Source organism: Lagenorhynchus albirostris, chromosome 16 (assembly GCF_949774975.1).
Source record: "Lagenorhynchus albirostris chromosome 16, mLagAlb1.1, whole genome shotgun sequence".
NCBI classification, from domain to species: domain Eukaryota; kingdom Metazoa; phylum Chordata; class Mammalia; order Artiodactyla; family Delphinidae; genus Lagenorhynchus; species Lagenorhynchus albirostris.
Genome location: NC_083110.1, coordinates 46403666 through 46426162, shown reverse-complemented (window position 1 = coordinate 46426162; position 22497 = coordinate 46403666). Strand labels below are relative to the sequence as shown.

The 22497-nt window shown below is 39.2% G+C and overlaps 1 protein-coding gene across 2 annotated transcripts in view; it reads right to left on the bottom strand.

Moving 5' to 3' along the window:
* Window positions 1-4300: 4300 nt before the first annotated feature.
* MINPP1 (multiple inositol-polyphosphate phosphatase 1) overlaps window positions 4301-22497 on the bottom strand; it is a 71067-nt gene continuing 52870 nt past the window's right edge. Inside the window, exon 5 of one of the 2 annotated variants that reach the window (XM_060125662.1) lies at window positions 4301-4430. In XM_060125662.1, the coding sequence (XP_059981645.1) occupies window positions 4415-4430 (16 nt within the window). In that variant the 3' untranslated portion in view covers window positions 4301-4414. Of the gene's footprint in view, window positions 4431-9339; window positions 9815-22497 lie in introns of those variants that run through there. The other variant, XM_060125660.1, reaches the window with a different exon arrangement.

Here is a 22497-nt window from a genome sequence, read left to right as displayed (position 1 = left end):
TACTGGTTTGGAGAAAATGCATGAGCAATGTGCCGGCCACCACCCTCTGTTCCTGAAACACTGCTGTGAAATTTTATAGAAGAATCAAAAACTAAGAGGAAAGCCTGCCCCTTTGCTGGCATACCTGCCCACTAGCTGTTCTTCAGGAAGTGCTTTGTACTGTATGAGTGATCACGAAGCTCAGAGCATGGCTGCACACATATCCCCACATCGCCGGTTAGTTGGCCCATAGATTTAATGTCTTTCCTTTCAGTAGGGTGACACCGTGGGAAGACTACCCAGAAAAGTTGTGCTTGAATTTCTGGTCTTCCACCTACTGGCCTTGGGGAATCACTCAACTTCTCTGATCCTTGGTATTCTCATCTGTAAAATGGAGATAAGGACAACTACTGTGTATGGCTGTTGTGCAGCTGAAATAAGAGAATATATCTAAAAACAGCACAGTGTCTGGCACACAGTAGATACTCAACAAATGTTAGATTTATTTTTTGCAAGTCAGGGATACAGGATCTGGGGTGATTCCCCTTTATCATCCCACAAGAACTATCACTGACATTGTTGGTGTTGCTTAACCAAAGGACAAACAGCCATATACACTTCTTCTTGACAGGAAACCATGATTTTTTTTTAAACGTTTCTTTTTAAAAATATTTATTTATTTATTTATTATTTATTTTGGCTGTACTGGGTCTTAGTTGCGGCACATGGGATCTTCATTGCGGTATGTGGGCTCTTATTTGTGGCATGCAGACTCTTAGTTGTGGCATGCATGTGGGATCTAGTTCCCTGACCAGGGATTGAACCCAGGCCGCCTGTATTGGGAGTGCGGAGTCTTACCCACTGGGCCACCAGGGAAGTCCCAAACCATGATTTTTTTGGATGGTGTTTGAGCATGGATTCTCCCGAAGGCAGAGCCTGAGATAAGACTAGTGTGCAAGTATTTATTTGGAAGGTGATTTCAGGGACTAGGAATGAGGGCCTGAGTAGAATTGGACAGAGAAAGAAGAAAAGCCAATAGAAGAGTATGTTATCAAGGTCACTGCTGTGGGCAATGGAGGTGGATTCCACCAGGACCTTCTAAGAAGCGTGCAGAATGCCCCTGAAGGATGGGATGCATGAGCATTTCTCTATTGTTTCTGTGCTGTAGTAGTTAGAGTTTGGGGGTGTTAGCCCGCCACCCTTCCAAGCTATGCATGTCCACCAGCTGACTGAGTGCACCCACGGGTGCCTGCTTGCAGCAAGGGCTGTTGGGGAGAATTGAGTCAAGGCCTATGCCCACCCCAGCCAGGACTGGCTACATAATTTGTGGGATCCAGTGCAAAATGAAAAGGCTGGGTTCTCTGTTAAAAAACTATTAAGAATTTCAAGACAGCAACAGAAGAGCATTAAACCAAGACCTTCTAAACGAGAGGCCCTGTGCAACTACACAGGTCCCATGCCCCATGAAGCCAGCCCTGACCCCCTTTGGGGCTGGAATTAGGGACAAGGCCAAGTAAATGTGATTGGAGGCACCATAAATGCCAGAGGCAATGTGCCCAACCTGAGAGATTGAACTAAAATTAGTCTAAGCCCGTTGTGGCGACCTCTTTCCCCTTCTATAGTAACTGGTTTAAGGATGGTCATGTTCTGGCCAATAAGATGTAAGGGTGTTAAAGGATAACACTGAAGGGTGTTAATTAAAGGGAGGCAAGCAAAGCAAAAGCTTTTTTTTTCTCTTTCCTCTCTCCTTTCTGCTAGAGATGCTGTCCTGTGAGGACATGATGCTGGGAGCTGCAGCAGCCATCTTGTAGCTATGAGGAGACACTGCTGCTACACTGAGGATGGGGTCCTTAGAGGACTTTGGTGAGTTTCTGGGCCCACCCTGGGACCACTACTTTGGGACTTCCTACTCAGTAACAATAAGTGTCCTATGAGTAAAGTCACCAGCAGCCAGAAGCATTCCTAACTTAATACGACTCCTAAGTAACTTCTCTCTTTGGCCATACATTTCCCACGTTCTTTGAAGCAGAGCAAAGGCTGCTACCTGTAGACTATGCTTTGATCAGGCCAGGGCAGATGAAGAATTAAATAAGTAAGTGATTGCCTGTCGTTGAATGGGTAGAGGAAAGCCACCTCTAATTTATCTTCCCTCTCTGCATAATCTGCATCCTTTGCCTCTGGCTACTTTCTAAATTTTACTTACTGGGAAGAGTGATGAGAAAGGACATGACAGTTGATTCCTCCATGCCCACACTAGTAGGGATTTAACCACTACCAGAACTGTTTTTCTAGGATTAAGTTGTTTAAACTTTGTAGAGGATACTGTTGTATTTGCCTGCCCTGAATTCCCTTCATCTGGTAGTGAATTCCATTTTATCTTGGAGAACTGTCCAGCCTCTTTGCTTGTGCTCTTGGTAAGACTTTAGAATCAAGGTATCTGGCCCTCCTTTGACGAAGGCCTGGGCAATTAATCCAGAGGCCAACTGGACTTTCTCTCCAGGAAATCTGAAACCCAAGGCAGTGCCCTGAATGGATTAATTCTTGCTATCTAAATTCTAGGTGATCCAGGGTTCCTGTCCTTGCTGAAGCTCATCCTTAGATTCTGTGAGCTATCCTATATATCTTCTTCTTTGTTTTCTTTTTTTTTTGTCCTGCTACCTACAATTTCTATTGCACACCACCAAAGAATCAAAGAATCCAAACTTCAAACCTAAAATTTAAAGGAAGTGGAAACCCCAAATACAAACATCATTATTCAGCAGCTTATAAGTGAACTCCCTTCCTTTCACATATTCTCTCACATTAATTGAAAATCTATGTAGCAGCCTAATTGCAAAACTAGCCCCAATTATCCACCCTTCCACGTATGCATGTACTTTGCAATGTAACTTGGTCACTCCCACCAAAAGGTGGAGAATATTTCCCCAACTTCTTTAACACAGGTTGACTTTGTGATTTGCTCTGTCAAAAATTTTGACAACAGAATTTGGTTAAAGCGATGATGTATCTGTTCAAAGCCTAGGCCCCAAATGGCTTTGTCTGTTTCTGATCTATCTCCTGGGGCCCTGTGACTGCCATGTGAACAAGCCCAGGCTAACCTGCTGAAGGATGGGAGGCCACATGGAGCAGAGTTGATTCATTTCATCCAGGTCCATCTTAGACCAGCACCCTACTGACTCTCATCCAAAAATCTGAAAAGCTGTCTACAAGCACACCACAGCTGACTACAAATACATGAGTGGGTCCATCCACAACCAAAGAACCGTTCAGATGATTAATAAACTCCTGAACAACAGTAAATGGCCACCGTTTTAACCCACTGAGTTTTGAGATAGTTTGTTATACAGCAATAGCTAATTGATATCACCTATAAAGCATAAGGCACTGGACTGGTATTTAACCAATTATTATGTGCTTAATAAGTATCTAGCACTGTGCTCATACATGAGTGCTTATTGAGGTTCTCATGGTAATCCCATAGCTTGTTTATTTATTTGTTTGCTTGTGTGTTTGTTTTAAAAATAAGGTAGCCCCTCTCTACCTACACATTTTAGAGAGGCAAATATTTTAGAGCCATATTGACTATACCATCTAAATGGTAATTAGGAAATTTATCTGATACCAGAATATTTGTTTTTTATCTGGCATTAGCATAATCCAGCACGTTGCCAAAATCAGAAGGACACTCTGTTTTAACAAAGTATTGTGAGAGGCAATTGTGGACCTTGGGCACGGATTATTCCTATCACCTTTCTCCCTTCTTCTTCTAGCACATGTTTGAAAAATTGAATTGAATATTTAAATCTGCCAAGGGCAAGGCTTGTGGTTCTAGTGAAGACTGGAGTAACCTTAACATTTGTGAGCCAGACCACAAAACACCACTAGTCCAACAGATTCAGAAGGCTTGAGTCAGTTCTGTGATCACTTTTGGAAAATTCTAAAACTGTCTATCCATTTAAAGCCAATGGATAACAAGGGGATCTGGTAGAAACAACGGAAGCAATTCATTTCACAGACTAAAAGGACGGATTTCAGTAATGGGTATGTTTGATTTTCTCAGGCTTTGAAATAAATTTTTGAAAAGCTGTGTTTTAACCTGGTGCCTAAGACCAGCAGTTTATATAGCACAGTGGTTCATTTAAATAGATGAAATTATAAATATATTTAACATATATCCATCATTTTTACTGTACAAGGTATTTCTTAACAAAATGTGATTTTTAAATATCATTAGTAACTTCAGGTTGTGGTTCCAACAGGATTTAGAAAATGTTTTTGCTGATTCATTTGGCACAAAAGGTTTCCCCAAAACACAATGAAAATCCACTTGTAAAACAGGTTTTCCAGTGAACAAACATATTTTGATAGTGGTTCTGGTTATAACTCAAAGCAAGCTTCCAAGTTTCTTGATAAATTTGTTTTCTCTTCCATGACATCATGAAAGAACAATTCTTGCAAAAGACACATAGAAAACAAAACGAAACAAAACAAAAATTACTTAGGTCTGTCATTTAACTCTGCCAATTGCCAATTTATTGTTAGCAAAATGCATTACTTTTTTAAAGTGACACAGGAGGTAAGTTACTTGAACAATATATAAGCTAAAAAACACCTAGCAAACTAAATAGTTCAGAGGTTTTCCACCCTACTCCATGATATTTCTAAGTTGTCAGACAAATTTATATTTATCAGTGATTATTTCTAAATGTTTTATCTCTGAAAGAAGGAACAAGTCAAACTGTAAGAAAAATGAACTTTGAAGAGTAAAATACTGTTTGGGGCAAAAGGAGAAATGGGAAATATAATTAGCAATGATGAAATTATCTAAGTGACAGTTCATTTTATTGGGCTGTAATAGAATGTTTCCACATTAGCAGGTCTAAATGTTCACTCCACCTAATCAAAACCAGTTGTTTCATGTTTTTTTTTTGTTCCATATTGAGAAACAATTAAGCAAAACTCAAGGCTTCTCAGTGTAGCTTTAAGAAACTCAAATTACTTAGCCCTCCGAGCAAAGTTCAGGTTTCAAATAGAATTATTAAGGCGGAGAAGATAAATCTCTTCCAAATCCAAATTACAGTTTTACCTGATTATTGATCTCAGATTTCAAATGTTAAAGACACAATTTACTCTCACTTCTTGCAACTGGTTTTGTGTCACTCTTTAAGCTTCAGACTGCAAACTCGTGGATGCCAAGAGTACTGGTCATTGGATTCTGTATGTTTGTTGTCTTAGTCTGCCTTGTCATATTTCATCTGCAAACTTTTGATCTTGATTTATGTGTCCTTTGTGCTTTTTATCAAGATTGGAAAGGAAAGAGAAAAAGGAAAATAACTTCCTAGTTCTTCTCTGGGGGAATATAATTTCTTATAACTATTTCTAAGTGGGTCAAATTCATTTTAGAAACCTCTCTATTTCATTCCCAAGTGCTATCCTTTGAGAAGATGGAAACTAGAAAGAGAGGAGAGGAGAGGAGAATATTCTTGGTTCTCCAACCTTAGAAGCTTCTAGTTCTTAGGACATTTATTTCAATTTAATCTATTCATAGATATATTTTTATTGTTCAGTATCAATGAATACTGGGAGTGGGAAGGGGACACTCCCCAATGAGGATATTCTCAAAATCCTCAAAGAAACAAATTTAGATGGGAATAAAATCCACAAAAGAAGAGAAAGTTTGAAACTAGAACATGCTAGAACTAGAATCAACTAGAAATGTTAAAATGAAACTATAGTTGTTGAAATAAAAAATTTAAAAATGAGCTTCATAGCAGCTTCTTTACTGCTGAAGAATGAATGGGTAAACTGGAAGGTCAAACAAAGTTTATCTCCCAGAATAAAGAGAATGAAAATGTTAAAGAAGAGTTCAAAGAGAAGAGGACACATCCAAACCCTCCAATACCTATTTAATAGAGTGTCAGAAGCAGAGAATAGAAGAAATAGTGAAGAGGTAATACTGAAGAGATACTAGGAAGAACATCCCAAAACTGTAGGGAAAAAATGAGTCCTTAAATAGAAAATTCCCATCAAGTGTATAAAAGAATAAATTAAGAACACACTCTTAGGTATATCATGTAAAATTCCAGAGCATCCAAGATAAAGTGAACATTCTAAAAGCTATCAGAGGGAAAAGACATAATAATACAAGGAAGGAATGAGAATGAGATTATCAGCAACACTGGAGGTTAGCAGTCAATGTGCTAAAGGAAAATAATTTTGGACCCAGAATTCTATATCTAGCCAAATTATTATCCAAGTGGAAAGACAAAATAAAGACATTTTCAGACATATGAATATTTGGAAAGTTTACTATCCAAAGATTCTCTTTGAATAAAATATACTAGGGTGTACTCCCGCAAGAAGAAAAGTAAATCTAAAGGAAGGGTACAAAAAGTCACAGTGAGCAAATAAATCATCAGAAATATAGTATTAAATCAAAATGAATAAGTTTTTAAAATTATGTGTTTAAAAACAAGCTGGAAACAAAATTTCAGAGAGTAGTAACACGGGAGTTGGGAGGAATAGTGTAGAGAGAAGTAAAAGTAAGTTGTGTCTTTTTGTGCTTGGAGAATAGAGATACTGATTAAATTATGTGTTTAAATATTTTAAAGTAACCACTTACATGCACACACATACATAAAACAGTAGAAGAGGGAAATGTGGAAAAAAGAAATGTAGTCAATACAATAAAAGACAGGACTAGAGAAGAAGAAAGGGAAAAAAAGAGGTAAGAGAAAAAAAGACTTAGCCTTAGTGACATTTTCTGAGCTCCTGGATTCAGCCTTATCTGATGCTAGATGCACTCCTGGACTTCTTACCTACTTGAGTCATTCAATCACCCTTTTGGCTAAAATTAGATTAGACGGATTTTTACCACATGCATCCCAAAGCATCTTAATCAATTCAGCCTTCATATTCATCACCCATATTTTTGCTTCACTTGCCTTCCCTTTCATGCTGAATTAAATGCTCACACATTTCCATAACGTGTTAAAATTTATTTTTGAAAACTTCCAGGATATAAATAATGAAAAAAAAATTGACTCATTGCTAGATTCCTCATTCCTCTGACTTTTCAACATTTCTGCTTTGCCATTCCCCAGCCCTGCATAGAGATGTCATCTATTTTTCCACCTCAGAGTCTGGCCACACGGTCTTTGCTGGAAGAAGAACTTTTTAAAAATCAACTTCTTCAAGCAAAAATGAAACACAGGATATGCCATTTATAGAGTGTTTTCATACCCAATTTTATCTGAGACGATAGTTTGGGGACAATTAAATAGCCATAAAATAAATCAGCCTCAGAGAGCCTATTTCCCAGGTCTAACATCCATCAGAGTTCCAAGCAGAGTTCCTAATCAGTTTTATTTACATAGGAAAGCACTTCCAGTTATATTTTTTTCCTGCTGCACTCACTGGCCAGGATTTTCTTCTGACCATCTGCAGAATAAAAAGTACTCCTTACCTGGATCACTCTTTCTCTGTTTATAGAGAACCTAGAAGCTTTTAAACATTCCACCGTCAGCATTTATCTCACTGTGGTGTGACTGTTGGTTCCCCTCTCCTAGCAGATGTTTGGTCAGAGGCTGTGCCTCAGCTATGTTTTGGTCCCAGGGCTTAGTGCAGGGCCTGGCCCCCAGGGGTTGCCTGGCCCCCAGTGGTGCTCAGTAAGCATTTGCTAAGTGGATGGATGGGGCCTCATACTTCCCCTGACTATGCTCTGTGCATTCCAGCTTCCTCATTTAGCTTCTATCACCTCTCTCAATGCCTCCAATGTCCCCCTCACTCCCCCTGGACCTATTTTTCTCTATTTGACCAATTCAATCTCACTTTTTTTCAGGAAGACTTCCTTAACTTGGTGATCACCCTCTTTGGTGTCTGTCACCACCTGCCTCTTGCTTTATTATATTCTTTATTGAGGGCAGTCACTAGGAAACATGGCATCTTTGTGAAGATTAGGAAAAGGTGCCCTCTCTGGACAGATACGCCCTGAGGTACATCAGAGCACGTGGCTTTGGGGGCAGAGAACAGACCAAGCTCAACCCTTTTTCCCTTTTAGCTTTGTGCCCTTGTGCAGTGAACCGTGTACAGAGCCAGAAGAGGTGGCCCTGACACAGAGCCTCCTTCCTGAACCAGACCACACCTGGGGCAGGGACTTTGTTTGAACCCCACCTTCTAAATCTTTTTAAGCCCCTTTTTATATTCCCAGGCTTTCATCTACCACATTCTTCATTCTATGTGATAAACGTAACTGCTGATGCTTATTATATGAATTTGTTGATTGTTGCTAGTTATTAGATTTCTTATAGGCTGGTTAAATGAAATACTGTCATTTTCTGAAAAACAGAGACAAAATGATTGTGAAGCAATTATACCTAGTTGCTTTTTATAACAGCTTAATTGAGATATAATTCTTACAACATAAAATTCATCCTTTTAAAGTGTACAATTCAGTGGTTTTTAGTATATTCAGAGTTATGGAACCCATTATTGCCACAACACTTTAGCATATTTTCCACCCAAAAGAAACCCCATATTCATAAACATTCACTCTCCTCTCTCCCCTCCTTCCAGCCTCTAGCTACCATTAATCTTCCTTCTGGATCTTTCTCTATGAATATGTCTATTCTGGACATTTCATATAAGTGCATTCATATATATGTGATCTTTTGTGAATGGATCCTTTTACTTAGCATAATGATTTTAAGGTTAATAAACACTGTAGCATGGTTAAGTACTGCTATCTTTCAAAGTTGAATAGGACTCCATTGTATGAATTTATCACATTTTATTTGTCAATTCACCAATTGATAGATATTTGGGTTGTTTCCACTTTTGGGCTATTATGAATAATGCTGCTATGAACGTTCATGTGTAAGTTTTGTGTGGACACACATTTCCAATTTTCTTGGTTATATACCTAAGAGTGGAATTGCTGGGTCATATGATAACTCTATGTTTAACTTTTTGAGGAAATTCCAAGCTGTTTTCCAAAGTGGCTGCACCATTTTACAATCCCACCATCACTGTGGGTTCCAATTTCTGCACATTCTCATGTAAACATGCTATTGTCTTTCTTTTTTTATTAGAGCCCCTTAGTGTTTGTGAAGAGGTATTTCATTGTGGTTTTGATTTGTATTCCTAGTGAAAAGTGCTGTTGAGAACCTTTTTGTGAACAATCAGACTGAAGGTAGTGTAGGGATGCAGCGAGGTCTCAGAAGCAACTGGAGGCAGGGTCACAAGTGCAGTCAAGACTCCTCTCTTTCCCCATCAGCTGCTCTGCTTTTCTTTTCTTTTTTTAAAGGAAAGCACATTTATTTGTTTTAAATTTATTTATTTATTTATTTTTGGCCGCGTCGGGTCTTCGTTGTGGCACACGCAGCATGCGGGATCTTGCATTGCGGCGCGTGGGCTTCTCTCTAGTTGTGGTGTGCAGGCTCCAGAGCGCGTGGGCTCTGCTGTTTGCGGCATGCAGGCTCTCTAGTTGAGGCTCGCAGGCTTAGTTGCCCCAGGCATGTGGGATCTTAGTTCCCCAACCAGGGATGGAACCCATTTCCCCTGCATTGGAAGGCGGATTCTTTACCACTGTCCACGAGGGAAGTCCCCCTGCTCTGCTTTTCTCTGCAGGTGGGCTAGGCTTTCTTCTCTCTCATTGCAGACCAGCTTCTTCCACACGGCTTCTGCCAGCTCCTGCCACCAGAGAGGGCCTCACTCCTTTTCTCAGGGAACTCTGATTCATCTGCCTTGGATCAGACACTCAGGACTAGACCAATTAATAGTGAACAGGAAATCAGCATAAGACAAAAACATGGCAGCTCCCAATGGAATCACATGACTGAAAAAGGAAGAGTGGTTCTCAAGAATAGGGAAATGTTATTGCCAGTGGAAAAAGGAGATACTGATAATATGAAATAGTATGAGTCCATGTCAGGACTAACTTTGAAGAGCAAAAGGTACTAGATTTTTGGTATCTAAGAGTTTTATAATGGCCTTTGGTCAAAAGCCTTAAAGGTTTTTACTCACCTGAACTATTGCCAAATACAAAGGAATATAAACTTATAATCTTAATGCATATTAGTGATGTTCTTGATGTTGTTTGTCTATTTAAACAACAATATCCTGGGGCCAAGGTAACATTATAACAAAGTTTTTGAAGAAAATGCTATTTTAATAAACTACAGCATCATTCTGTTTGTTTCGCAACTTCCATTAACCTCACCAAAAAGGATTCTGATGAAACGCTGAACTCAGAGGTCACAGTCTGGCAGCCTACATACCTGATTTCACCTTATAACACTTATTGTTTGACTCACATGGTGTTTTTTTTTAAGTTTGAATTAATTTCTCACACTAAAAAACTGGAAATTTCACATAGAAATCTGGATTTCTAGCTTCTCTTGAAAAATCAAAGGCACCGCCATTCCATTCCCATTCTTCTGCAGGCATGTGGTTTGTAATCCCTGATTTGAATTATTTTGATCTCTAGTCATTAACTGTCTCTGAGGAAGCATATACCAAGTAACTAAGTCATAGTTTCCATTCATGTGGCCTTGCTGACTTGTAAGGTGACAGGATATAAATGGGGGATTCGCTTCACAGTTGAATGAAACAAAAATCTCTTCCATAGGTATTTAAAGTTTGTGATCATTTTACTTTCGGGCTCTTGTATAACAGGAAGGGAGATTAGAGAGACAACATAAATTCTCTTTGCAAAACCAGGAGTCTTTATATTAATTCTTGGTCTTCTCTCAAAACAGGCAACTCCTAATTAGTTTTAACTACCTACCACTGGAGGATTATATTTATCTAACAGTATTCCGTAGTTTCTTTAATAATTGTCATAAAACATGTCTTTAGTAAATAATATAAACATATACAGTTATAATAATATAAATATAGTTAATAACACTGTATTACATATTGGAAAGTTGCTATGAGAGTAGATCTTTAAAGTTCTCATCAGAAGAAAAAAAATTTTTTGTAACTGTGTAAGGTGATAGATGTTAAACTAGACTGTGGTGATCATTTTGCAATATATACAAATATGGAATCATATGTTGTAACCTGAAACAAATATAATGTTATATGTCAATTATACCTCATAAAAATTTTAAAAAATGTTTTTAGCTTGAAGTGCTCTAAACAATTCTGGTTCTAATCTAAGGCCATCTAATCTAAGGTTGTCGTCTTACTCTAACTGATTGCAAGAAGTTTATAATCGTGCCTTTTACCTAAATCAACCCAATGAAAGATGGCACTCTGTGTTATTTCAATTCGGTTCCTTAAGACTCGAGAGGCCAAAGTATTGCTGTGTTAACCAACGACTGCCTGAGGTAGACCCTGGGCTACGGTACCCAGATTCCCCTTCAGGAATGAGGGATTTATTCCCTCAGATGCTGGGAGTGCTGTTGGAAGATGTCTTCAGCTGTCAACCCTATTTAAACTGCCTCACCCAAGGTCATGTCTTCTCCGAGGACATACCACATCTGAAGAATGATCATTTGAGGATATAAAATCCTGCCCCTCTTGCCCCAATGTGGGATATCTAAAGGGCCATTCCATCCCCAGAGCTCCTGAGGTCTTCGTTGGGAATGCATCTTAGTTCAACCTCTGCTTAATCCTGCTTCCCTGTGTCCCTTCCATAGGTGTTGATCTCAAGCTCTCTTTAGTAACCCCCTGCACTCTAATCTCCACCTTGGAGTCAGCTTTGCGGGAGCCCATCTTATGAAACTACTATGAAGAGGGTGGCTACGAATAAGGGTGGTGTTTCAGAGAGGAGGGGAAGAAACCAGGAGATCTGAAGCACAGGATTCCTATTTGGGAGAAAAGGCAAATTAGAAAGTGGGGAAAGTTTCTGAAAGCCCAGCAGGAAAGTCTCCACTGATTCTCAACCAAAGCTTCTAGAGAACAGAAGCCAAGCAATACAAGCAATACTGATTATCCTTCTATTTCCTATTATCAATAAAATACTCACAAACCCAAAGAGAGGAGATGAAAAAGATACAGTGGCATTACAAGGTAGAAATGCTGCCCAGCCATCTGTCAGATGTCAGGAAGAACGTTTATATAGCAAAGCCTGGAATGAGAAGGCCGGGGACATAACCGAGGGCTCTAAGTAGGGAAACGTGGGATGGTGAATATGGGCAGAACTATAGACTGCTAGAGATGATTGCCCCCAGAGGGTGGGGGGATCAGTTTTGAAGGCTGGAAGCCCTATCTTGTAAGGGCCAGGGGATTTATCCCTTAGAGTGAACAGATTCAGAATAAAATGGAATCAGCAAGCTAACAGAAAGATGGGCTAGGTGGTTTGCCCATCCAGTCCTCCAGTCTAAGATGCAGATAGAGGATTCTAACACTGACCATTGCCCCATGTTTACAGGCATTCACCAGAGCTGAATACAGTTCTCCTTTTTCAAGGATAATCAATACTTAAAATGTCATAGGGGGAGCCTATGAAACATCACGTAACATAAATGACAGAGAATTTGGCATTTGAAGTTTTCCGAATAACGTGTTTGGAAAATATTCCTACAGGAAACTTAACTAATTTTAGAAAACCTCAGGTTTTTACCCTGGATAAGATTTAGGAAAATATGGATGTCTGAAATAAAAGATGAACTATGAGTAAGAAAACAAACAGATTAAAAAAGGAACTAGCTGAGATGGAATCAGAAATCAAAAACTGTATGAGAGGACGGGACTACTGTAAAAAAAAAGAGTTATAAATACAATCACAGAATTAGTCACACATTGACAGGAAAGAAAATTGAAGCAGTGATTTGGAGAATGAGCTTGAGAAGAAAGAAGCATAAGAAAAAACAGAGATAACCAATTTTTTTTTATGAATGGTTTGATTTTCATCTGTTTATTTGTTCATTGTTTTCATCTGTTTTCTACCTAAAAGATCTACTGGCTGGAAATTCAGTATTCATTCTCAGTGTGTTCTCTCAACTCCTTGATTTTATAACTATTAATCAAGCTTCACTCTATGGCATTTGTTTTCCTTACCATGCGCAAATGTGAATGTTGCACTGGTAACTTCAGAATGACCCGTTAGCAGTGCTATCCCCCTGAATATCTGTTATCTTAACTCTGTGGCTCTTGGGATACTGGGGACAGTGTTTCTGAGAGGAAGGCATGTATGTGGGAGGAAGTGGAGTAGAGAAGGTTACTCAAGTTGAAAAAAAAAAAAAGGGAACAAGAAAAAACTGAGGACTTCCCTCCTGGTCCAGTGGTTAAGACTCCGTGCTTCCAATGCAGGGGGCACGGGTTTGATCTCTGGTCCTGGAAGTTCCATATGCCGCGTGGTGCGGTCAAAAAAAAAAAAAAAAAGAAAAAAGAAAAAAGGGAGAGTGAAAATGTGATAAATATGTACGGCAGAGACTAGAGATTCAAGATAATAATTATTCCTAAAATACAAGCCAGAATAAACATAAGCAACAAATTAACAATAGAAAACTTTGCTGATATGAAGATGTATCACAGTTCGTGGAATTCAAGAGCCCATCATATACCCGAACATGAAAAGTATGCAAAAAATGAACACCTAGACATATTCTGTTAAAATTTTCTTTTAGTTTCAAAAAATTGTGAAGTGCCCTACATACAGGAGAAACAACTGACCTACAGAGGAAAAACTATAGGTGTAAAATGAGACATATTCTTTACCTCTCATGTAGAGATGAAGTCATAGACAGGAAGGTGGGCTGTAGAAAGAACAAGGGTGCCAAAGTTTGAGCTATTACAGTAACTCCTTGTCAAAGCAAGTCCTGGATCTAGGACGCAAGTTATACCCAGTATCTCTAATAGCTTCTTAGACTCCTTTGACCTGCTTGCCTTTCCCTCTGTCCTCTGCCAAGAATGAATGACCCTTCACCAATGCTGTTATCAGCTAGTGCACATTATATCTTCACAATCAGGTTCAGTAAAGACCAGGCCACCATCAGATTGACTGCTCTGAACTCCTCTGTCATCACACCTTTGAGGCACCCAATCTGCTGGATCATTTGTAGTGATTTTTGTTTTCAGTTTGTGACCACAAACAGGTATATTAGTTTGCTATTGCTGCTATAACAAATTAGCACAAACTTGGTGGCTTAAAACCACTCAAATTTATTATCTTACAGTTCTGGAGGCTGGAAGTCTGAAATGGGTTTCACCGGGATAAATCAAGGTGTCACGAGGGCTGCAGTCCCTACTGGGGGCTCTAAGGGAGAATCTGTTTTCCTGCTCTTTCCAGGTTCTCAAGGCCCACCTGTATCCCTTGGAACACGGCCCTCTTCCATCTTCAAAGCTAACAACTGTTGGCCAAGTTCTCATCACGTTGCATCACTCTGACCTTCCCTTCTGCCTTCCTCTTCCACATTTAAGAACACATGTGATTATATTGGGCCCACCTGGATAATCCAGGATACACTCTCTCTCTTAAGGTCAGTTTGTTAGTAACCTTAATTCTATCTGCTACCTTAATTCCCCTTTGCCATATGACCTAATAGGTTTTAGGAATTAGAACATAGCCATCTTTGGAGTTCCATTATTCCTTCTACTACCAACAGGCTTCTCTTGTTTTGCTTCTGGCTACCTTAACTATTCATTAGCACATCCAGAGAAGACTGATGATAAGAAAAAAAAAGGTAAATGTTGACATTTATTTATAATTGATAAGAGTTTGATGAAGGAGGGGGAAACTCATGGCTAAAATATAGACCTGAGATTACATCAGTGGTGATTAAATCAGATAAAATATGTGAAATCCTCTACCCTAGGATTGACCCAGAGCCTTCTGATTAAGTGGAATCTAAAGTTGATACCCCAGGTCCTTTCAAAGCATGGCTACTAGAGTTTGGTCTTTCATCTACTTTTACACGAGTCACTATTTCACAAAATTCTCGTCACCATCTTTCTCTTCTCCTCATCATCATCCTGAAAATATATTTTATTTCTCTTCTGGATACATTCAGCATGGAAAGGCTGCCATGGACATTGTGTCTGTTTTATTGTTGTGGACCAAGAGTCTGTCCAGTTCCTCTTCTGAGTTGATATTATGCATCCCTGATCTATAATTATTATTTCAATGAAGGGATTGACAGAGGGAACTGTACAGTAAGCAAGGATTGAAGGAGCTCTAGCTATTTGGGAAGAAAGCAACCTCAATAGTCAAGAAAATGTAGAGTTTCATTTATATATGTTGTATCAGTTATGATCAAGTGTGGTTGCACGTAACAGAAACCCCAATAAAGGGAGTTAAACATAGAAGGGTTTTTCTTGGATGTAGAAGAATTCCAAAAGTGGGCAGTCCCAGGCTTGCGTGGTAACTCTGCAAATAAGACTGCAGTTTGTACAAGGCAAGATAAATGTCTAATTCTTTCTTTTTAATGACCAGTTTTCAAAGTATGGTGTTAGTGTGCTGACTACCTTCAATGGTGAATGTTTTTTTTCATTTTTTGAATTTTTAAAAGTATCATTATGAACTCAAATTTTTTGTGTTCAATGTGTTTCAATCAATTACAGTTATTCTTTTTGGTGCCCAAATTGTCTCATGTCCTGCCAGTTAAAAGCCCGTGTAGGTTGGCTCCAGTCCTTTTGACATGACCCTATTGGTCTTTGAGAACTTCCTTGCTTTGGGTACAAAAAATATGTCAGGCTCATCTTGTACATTCCTGCCCCAGACCAGGAATCAGCCATTTCTCCAATGTGCCCTGGCTCCTTCTAGTGGGAGATGGCATTTGGAGAACACAATCTAGTTTTTACTACTGGGTTGTCATTATTCTTAGGCCTCAGTAGACAGAGCTATTAAATATGTGTGTTTTAGAGAAACCAATAAAACCATTAACAATAAGGCTACTGAATATAATTTAAGTTTCTTTAAAGTTCGTTTTGCCCTTAGAATATTTCCTAAAATATTGTGAAAGACTGTGAAAATTATTAATGTGAAGTAATTCTTCTTAGAGTAAATATGTCACCACCTTGATACACAATTAGGTTTTCTTTTGTCTGTGTGTTTTTTAATTTTAGAGATCGTGTGTTTTTCTTTCTGACTTAATCTTGTTTTTTAATTATAACATTTACCTAGTCACAAATAAAAATTTTAAATGGGGTATGTTTAGAAAAGTCTAGTTTCCTTTCCTCATAGCTAATTATTAGTTTTTGAGTTATCCTTTCATCATTTAAAAAAAAATACAAACAAATGCTTACAGATATTCCTATTTCTCTTCCTGTTTTACACACAAAGTATCACACTATAAAAACTGTGCTGCACTGTGCTTTTTTCCACTTTAAAAAAATACCCTGGGGATTACTCCATACCAGTATGTACACAGCTTACCCATTTTTTTTTTCATGGCTGCAAAGACCATCATATGTATGTACCACAGTTTATTCAACCAACCCCCAACCGACAGACATTTGTGCTACTTCTTCTCTTTTGCTATTATAAATAACGTTGTAATGAAAATCTTGAATGTATGTCATTATATTTTGTCAGTATACCTTTGGGATAGATTCCTAGACTGGGACAAAGGGTATCTGCATATATAGTATTGCAGATATTGACAAACTTCCCTCACTGGGTTATTTTGCATTCTCCCGGCGATGTATCAGAATGGATGTCTCCCTGTAGCCCTGCCAATAAAATGTCAAACTTTTGCATTTTTGCCATCTGATAGATGAAAAATGATATCAGCATAATTTTCATGTCTCTTATTTTGAATGAGCTTGACCATCTTTTCATGTTTAAGAATCATGGAAAATACATTTTAATTTAAATGTATTTGTTGCTTATGCTGGTATCTTCTCACTTGTAAAGTTGGAGAGAACAGGATGGATGTGATTAGGTATGAAACAAGTTTATATTGAGCCAAAGGTAATGCCCAATGTGTTTCTTAGAGTAGAGAAAGTTCTATGAAGCTTTATTTGAAAGATTGCATAGAGGAAATTTTATCCATCAGATTTTAACATGAATTCATATCGTTTTCTTAGAGTGTCCTACCCTCACTAGAGCGCTCATCTTTAGCTGTGCATCAGATTCACATACAGAATTTTTTTGAAAAAGAAAAGAAATAGATGCCTTGGCCCATCCCTGGACGTTTGGATCCAGAGACTCCGGAGTCCCTGTCAGCTATGTTTTTTATTCTTAGTTTTTTGGAGGTGTTTGTTTGTTTGTTTAAACTGAGGAGATGATTCTATGCAAATGTACTTGTTCAATAAATATTTATTGGGTGTCTACCAAGTGCCAGGGAATGAATTGGCTGGCAGGCGCACGGAACAGAGCAGTGATAAAACAGACATAGCCCCTGTCCTCAGAGACTGTAGAAAGATATACCAAAAATATTGACTAGATTCACATGAAGTGTCGCCAGTGCTCTGAAAGGACAGAGGGCTGAGATAGAGAGTAATAGGAAGGAATGCTTTTGGACAGCAATGGTCAGGGACAGTCTCCCTGAAGAGGTAACATTCAAGCTGATCTGCAGAAGCAAAATGGGCTTTGGGGCCATGCAGACCTAAACTTTTAAGGGCTATTGGAAACATCTGAACAGAATTCACATAAAGTCCTTCACTCAGTGCCGGGTTCATAGTAAATGGCAGCTGCTATGGTGATGGTGCAAATGATTTTCTGCTCAGCCAGACCTTCTTCCTCTAAGGCCCATTTCTGACTAAACTACTCCATTAAACCTTCTTTAGTGAATCCAGCCCACACTGATTCATTTATTCACCAAATGTTTATGGGGCCTCTACTGTTTGTCAGGTACCATCCTCAGCTCTGGGGATACACCGGTAAAGCCCACTTGGCTGTCACAGAACACATGTTACAGGAGGAAATTCAATTCTGCAATTTTCTTTTCTTTTCCAGGCACAATAGAATTACAGACTCCTGGAGGGCAGGGGACTTACCCCTTTTTGAATTCCCCCCCACAGTTCCTGACATCAACTAAGTGCTCTGTAAAGTGCTAGACTCTGTGACCTTTTAGCTGGTCCAGTGTGCACCACCTGCCCAGTAGCCAAGGACTTTGAGACCTGGCAGTTCTATTAGGAGAGAGAAGAGAAAAAGTGTAGAGTCTGACACATTAAGGGCCCCAAAGCTATCTTTATGCCTTGAAAAAAGGCCAACATCTCTACCATTCCAGTCTGCTGAAAGGCCTGAAGTTGTAAAGTGCCAAAACTCAGATCCTGTTGGCCTGGCCTTTAAAGAAGCAGTTTTCATGAATTTGTTGATTTTGTTGTGGTAGTGGTGGTTAACCAACTTAAATTTTTTTTTTCTTAAGAGAATATGTTCGCCGATCCTGGAGAAGCTTTTGGTTTCCTGATGTTAACCAAAACCCTCCACCTTGCCCACTATTCCCCCCGGCTCCACATATGTGCATCCACATCTATATACCATGTAGAGTCTGTCATTTTATTTCAAACCTCCTGTTTCCTCCAAGTCAGTGCTTCCCAGCATAAAAAAACACCTATTATGCCAATAACTTATTGAGTTACAGTTCACTTATTATTAGAGTTTATTATTAGATAAACAATACAGGATGCCTCATTAAATGTGAATTTCAGATAAACAACATATAATTATTTAGTGTAAGTGTGCCCCATGCAAGGTTTGGAACATAGTTATACAAAAAAACATCTGTTGCTTTATGAAATTCTAATTTAACTAGGTGTCCTGTATTACTATTTGCCAGATCTGGCAATCCTACTTGTTATAGGTCTTTACCTGTGCTGTCTCTCATAAGCCTTTAAAAAATACACAAAGTAAGTATGCTAATTTTACAAATAAAGACACTGATGCTCAGACAGAGACAGTAATATCCTCAAGATTATAGCTGGTACATGGTAGAATCAGGATTTGAAGCTAGATATGTTCAAATACGAAGGCCCTGTTTTCACCTTTCTCAAGAAAACCAGTAATTGTTACAACTGTTTTGTCCAGAGCTAAATCAAGCTAGAGTTCTATAATGTGAGATTAATGGACATGCCTTTGCAGTTCCCAAAACACAGCTCTTCACCATGCTGAGACTTGGCGCCCATCTGCCCCTTCTTGCCATGTGAGTGCTACTCAGCCTTCCTGACTCAGCTCAGAGGTTACCTCATGGAGGAAGCTTCTCTGATCCTCCCAGGAAGAGCTGATCATTCTATGTGTCTCCTCAGCACTTGTACAGCGCACCGCAATGATCTTCTTAAGGGTCTGTCTCCCTCAGAAGGCCATGAGTTTCCTGAGATGGGCACCATGTCATTTTCCCAGTGCCTAGCATGAAAGTGGAGCCTCAGTAAATTCTCGGTAAATGCCCAAATTTGAAGCCCAAATCCTGGGCATCCGATTTATATAAACTCTGCTAAAACACGTATGAGATTACTGATTGGAAGACAATGGATCTCCTGGCTGTTTGTGAAAAACGTCATCAGAAAATGGATACTAGAAACTAACCTATCTATGTCATGTGAGTCTTTATGGAGGTACTTTTATTTATTCAATAAACTGTAAATGATTCTATTTGAACTGTTAGAGTTCATCAGCTAAATATATATTCACAATACAAAATGTGTCTACTAGATTTCCGCATTTTAAAAATCTTATGAAATACAGTAATTAGACGTGTCCATTAACCATTTTTCAAGACTTTAATATCTTAGTTTTCTAAGGGTATTTTTGCAACAACAGCAAAAATAAATAAAGCATTAATGTAATAATAATAAAGAAACTAACCTATCTAGACACGGACAAGAAAACCGTTACTATTTAACTTGAGAACTACCCTAACAGTTACACTTTTTCTATATGATCCTATTTTGCTGTCGCCTTTGACATAGCTTTAAGTTGTATTGTTGCACAATTACCTTGAATGGAACATCTGAGAATGAATCAGATTTAGTTCACATTCATAAATATCTGCAGTGGCAGGAGGGAGGAGTAAAGCAAAGTTTAGCCTCACCTTTCTAGCTCGGCAAAGTTCAAACCAGTCATTTTAAAAAGCCAATTCTGCGTGAAAAATGAAGTCATTTTATATGCTAAAGATACATGTGCTTGGCATATAAGGACTTTCGTTATTCCTTAAAATATTTCCTTGAATATATTCCAGAGATTTTTTAAAAAGTCATTTAAAAATGAATTATAATTGTGGTGAATACAGGGCTTCTTTATGTCATTCCTCCTTTGTGGACAGACTCGGTGACTTCCAAAGGCACCCAATTAGATTACTGAAAAGAAATACAGTACTCTTGTCCCTTGGCTGACCTGCTCATCATCATGAACTGATACTCATATTTAGTGCCAACAAAGCACAACTTCATTGAGAACAGAAATATACCCATTCCCTCTGGTTCTGAGTCAGCTGACCACATCCAGGTCCTTTAGTTCTTTTGCCGAAATATTCCAGATAAGAATAACGATGGGTTGATGCCCTTTCCAAAATGATATGTAAGTGCTATAAAAGGTAGCTATTTATACTAGTCAGTAAGTGTTTTAGAATGATGGACAAATTCAAATTTAGATAATTTCTATTAAGACAAATAATGACTAGACTCAAATGGCAACTCTTCTTTGGCAGAAGCACAAAGATATAAACAATCCACTGAGGAAAACATCTAATTTATTCTTTCATGCTGAGGAAATGACTGATGCAGTCTGGTGTGTCACTTCATGTGTTGGACAAAGCTTTAAGTCACAAGGAAGTCTGTCTAATGGTGGAGTCCCAGACACCAGCCATGCAGTGCAGGCAGCATCTTGAGAACAAGAAGCGAACTCTCCCTAGTCTGGGCCAGCATGAGCACACTGTCGGCTGTCCTCAGTATGTGTGGTGGAGGAGGGAGACACATATAATAGGTTAAGAACACTGGCTGCAGAGTCAGACTGCTGGAATTTGTCTCCCACACCTAGCACGTCCTGACCTTGGACAAGGTACTTCGCTCTGAGCCTCGTTTTTTCATCTATGAAAGAGAAATGATAACAGTTATCTAGCTCATGGATTCTTGTGAGGATCAGTGAGACTACAGGTGAGTGACTTAGTTCAAGGCCTAGCACAGTAAGCATACAACCTGTTAGTCCTTTCTTGCCTGTCAGAATGACTGAAATCAATGGAATAGTACGTTGGCATGCAGGTGGACAACGTTTCAGCTTCTGACCACAGCTTCCTCTAGACTGATTTCCATGAATAACGTAAATCATACTTAAAAGGAGCAGAGATTACAAACAGAGGAAGGGATGGCAGGGACTCAGGATTTTAAATGCCTCTCTTCTTCCCCCTCTTTCCCCTTGGCCTCCTTCCCCCCTTGGGTTCTTGAAGGAAACAAACAAAATGCACAAAAGACAGGCCAGGAAAATGCACGTTATAAGACTTTGGCCTAAACCCCCCTGCAGACTATAGAGTAAGCTGAGCTGGCCCTTGGGGAGGATCCCTTTCACATGGCTAGAGGCAGGCCTGGGGCCTAAGAGCAAAGGAGCTCCTGCAGCCCTTTCCTCCCAAAGCCCATACCCAAGTTCCTCTGGATCTGACTGCTTTAACAGCATGCAAAAAGGGATTTGGGAAGAACTAGCAAGTCAGCAAAGAAGCAACACATTGAAGAGATCATGCGTCCCTCACCTAGCGCTCACCTGGTCCAGGCTTTCTCAGCAGGTTGGAGTAACGAATGGAAACTTAAGTCAGAATTTTTTTTTATGTTTCATTCTATCCGATTAATTCATAGTTCAGTATTTGAGTACAATTTGTACCATTTCAGATCTGTACTCCAGACAAAAATAGAGTAACTTGAAATACTGTGTTTAAAGAAATTCTCGTGTTCTATCATTAAATTATTTGCCTAATAGTTGACTATATGATTTGTTTAAGTACTTTACGTGCTAAGAGCCAATTATCAGGAATGTTTGAATTATGTATGGTGATATTTCAAGGTGATAGTTTTATTGCAACGAGCATTGTTTTTTTGTCAGCAAGATTCCTGATGTAAAATAACAACTACTGATAAAAATACATGTTCTATACACACCGCAGCCCCAGGACACCTGGCCTAGGTAAGCCCATCAGAGGGAGAGAAAAAGTCAGAAGAAAGAGTCAAGAGCAACAAGCACACCTGGCTCAGAACTTAAACTTGTTCAGTTCATTCAACAATTACTTTGTTGAACCACTATTACGTGCTGGGCACTTGTTCCAGATGCTAAAACCGATCCACCCCAGTTTAGAAGTCAATGACAACCACAAAGAGGATTCAAGCCCTAGACCCCGTGCACCTCAAACCTGCCCTCTTCTTTCTCAGCGCTTAACTCCTTCCCCTCATGTTAATGGCTTTGCCCTCCACCCTCATGCATCCTGAGGGCAGGGTAGGAAAGAGGGGAGGAGAGGGAGGAGAAGACAGGTTTAAGCTTCCAGAGCTGGCAGATAACAGGATATCAAGAGAGGCGATGTTTTTGGTTGTTTTTCCTAGTTTTACTTTATTCAGCACTGGGGTCAAAAGCGGTAGTCCTGCTGACCCCAGCGGCTTCTGCTCTCACAAAGCATCTTTAGATTTTAACTCAAGGCACAAAAGCCTCACTACTTC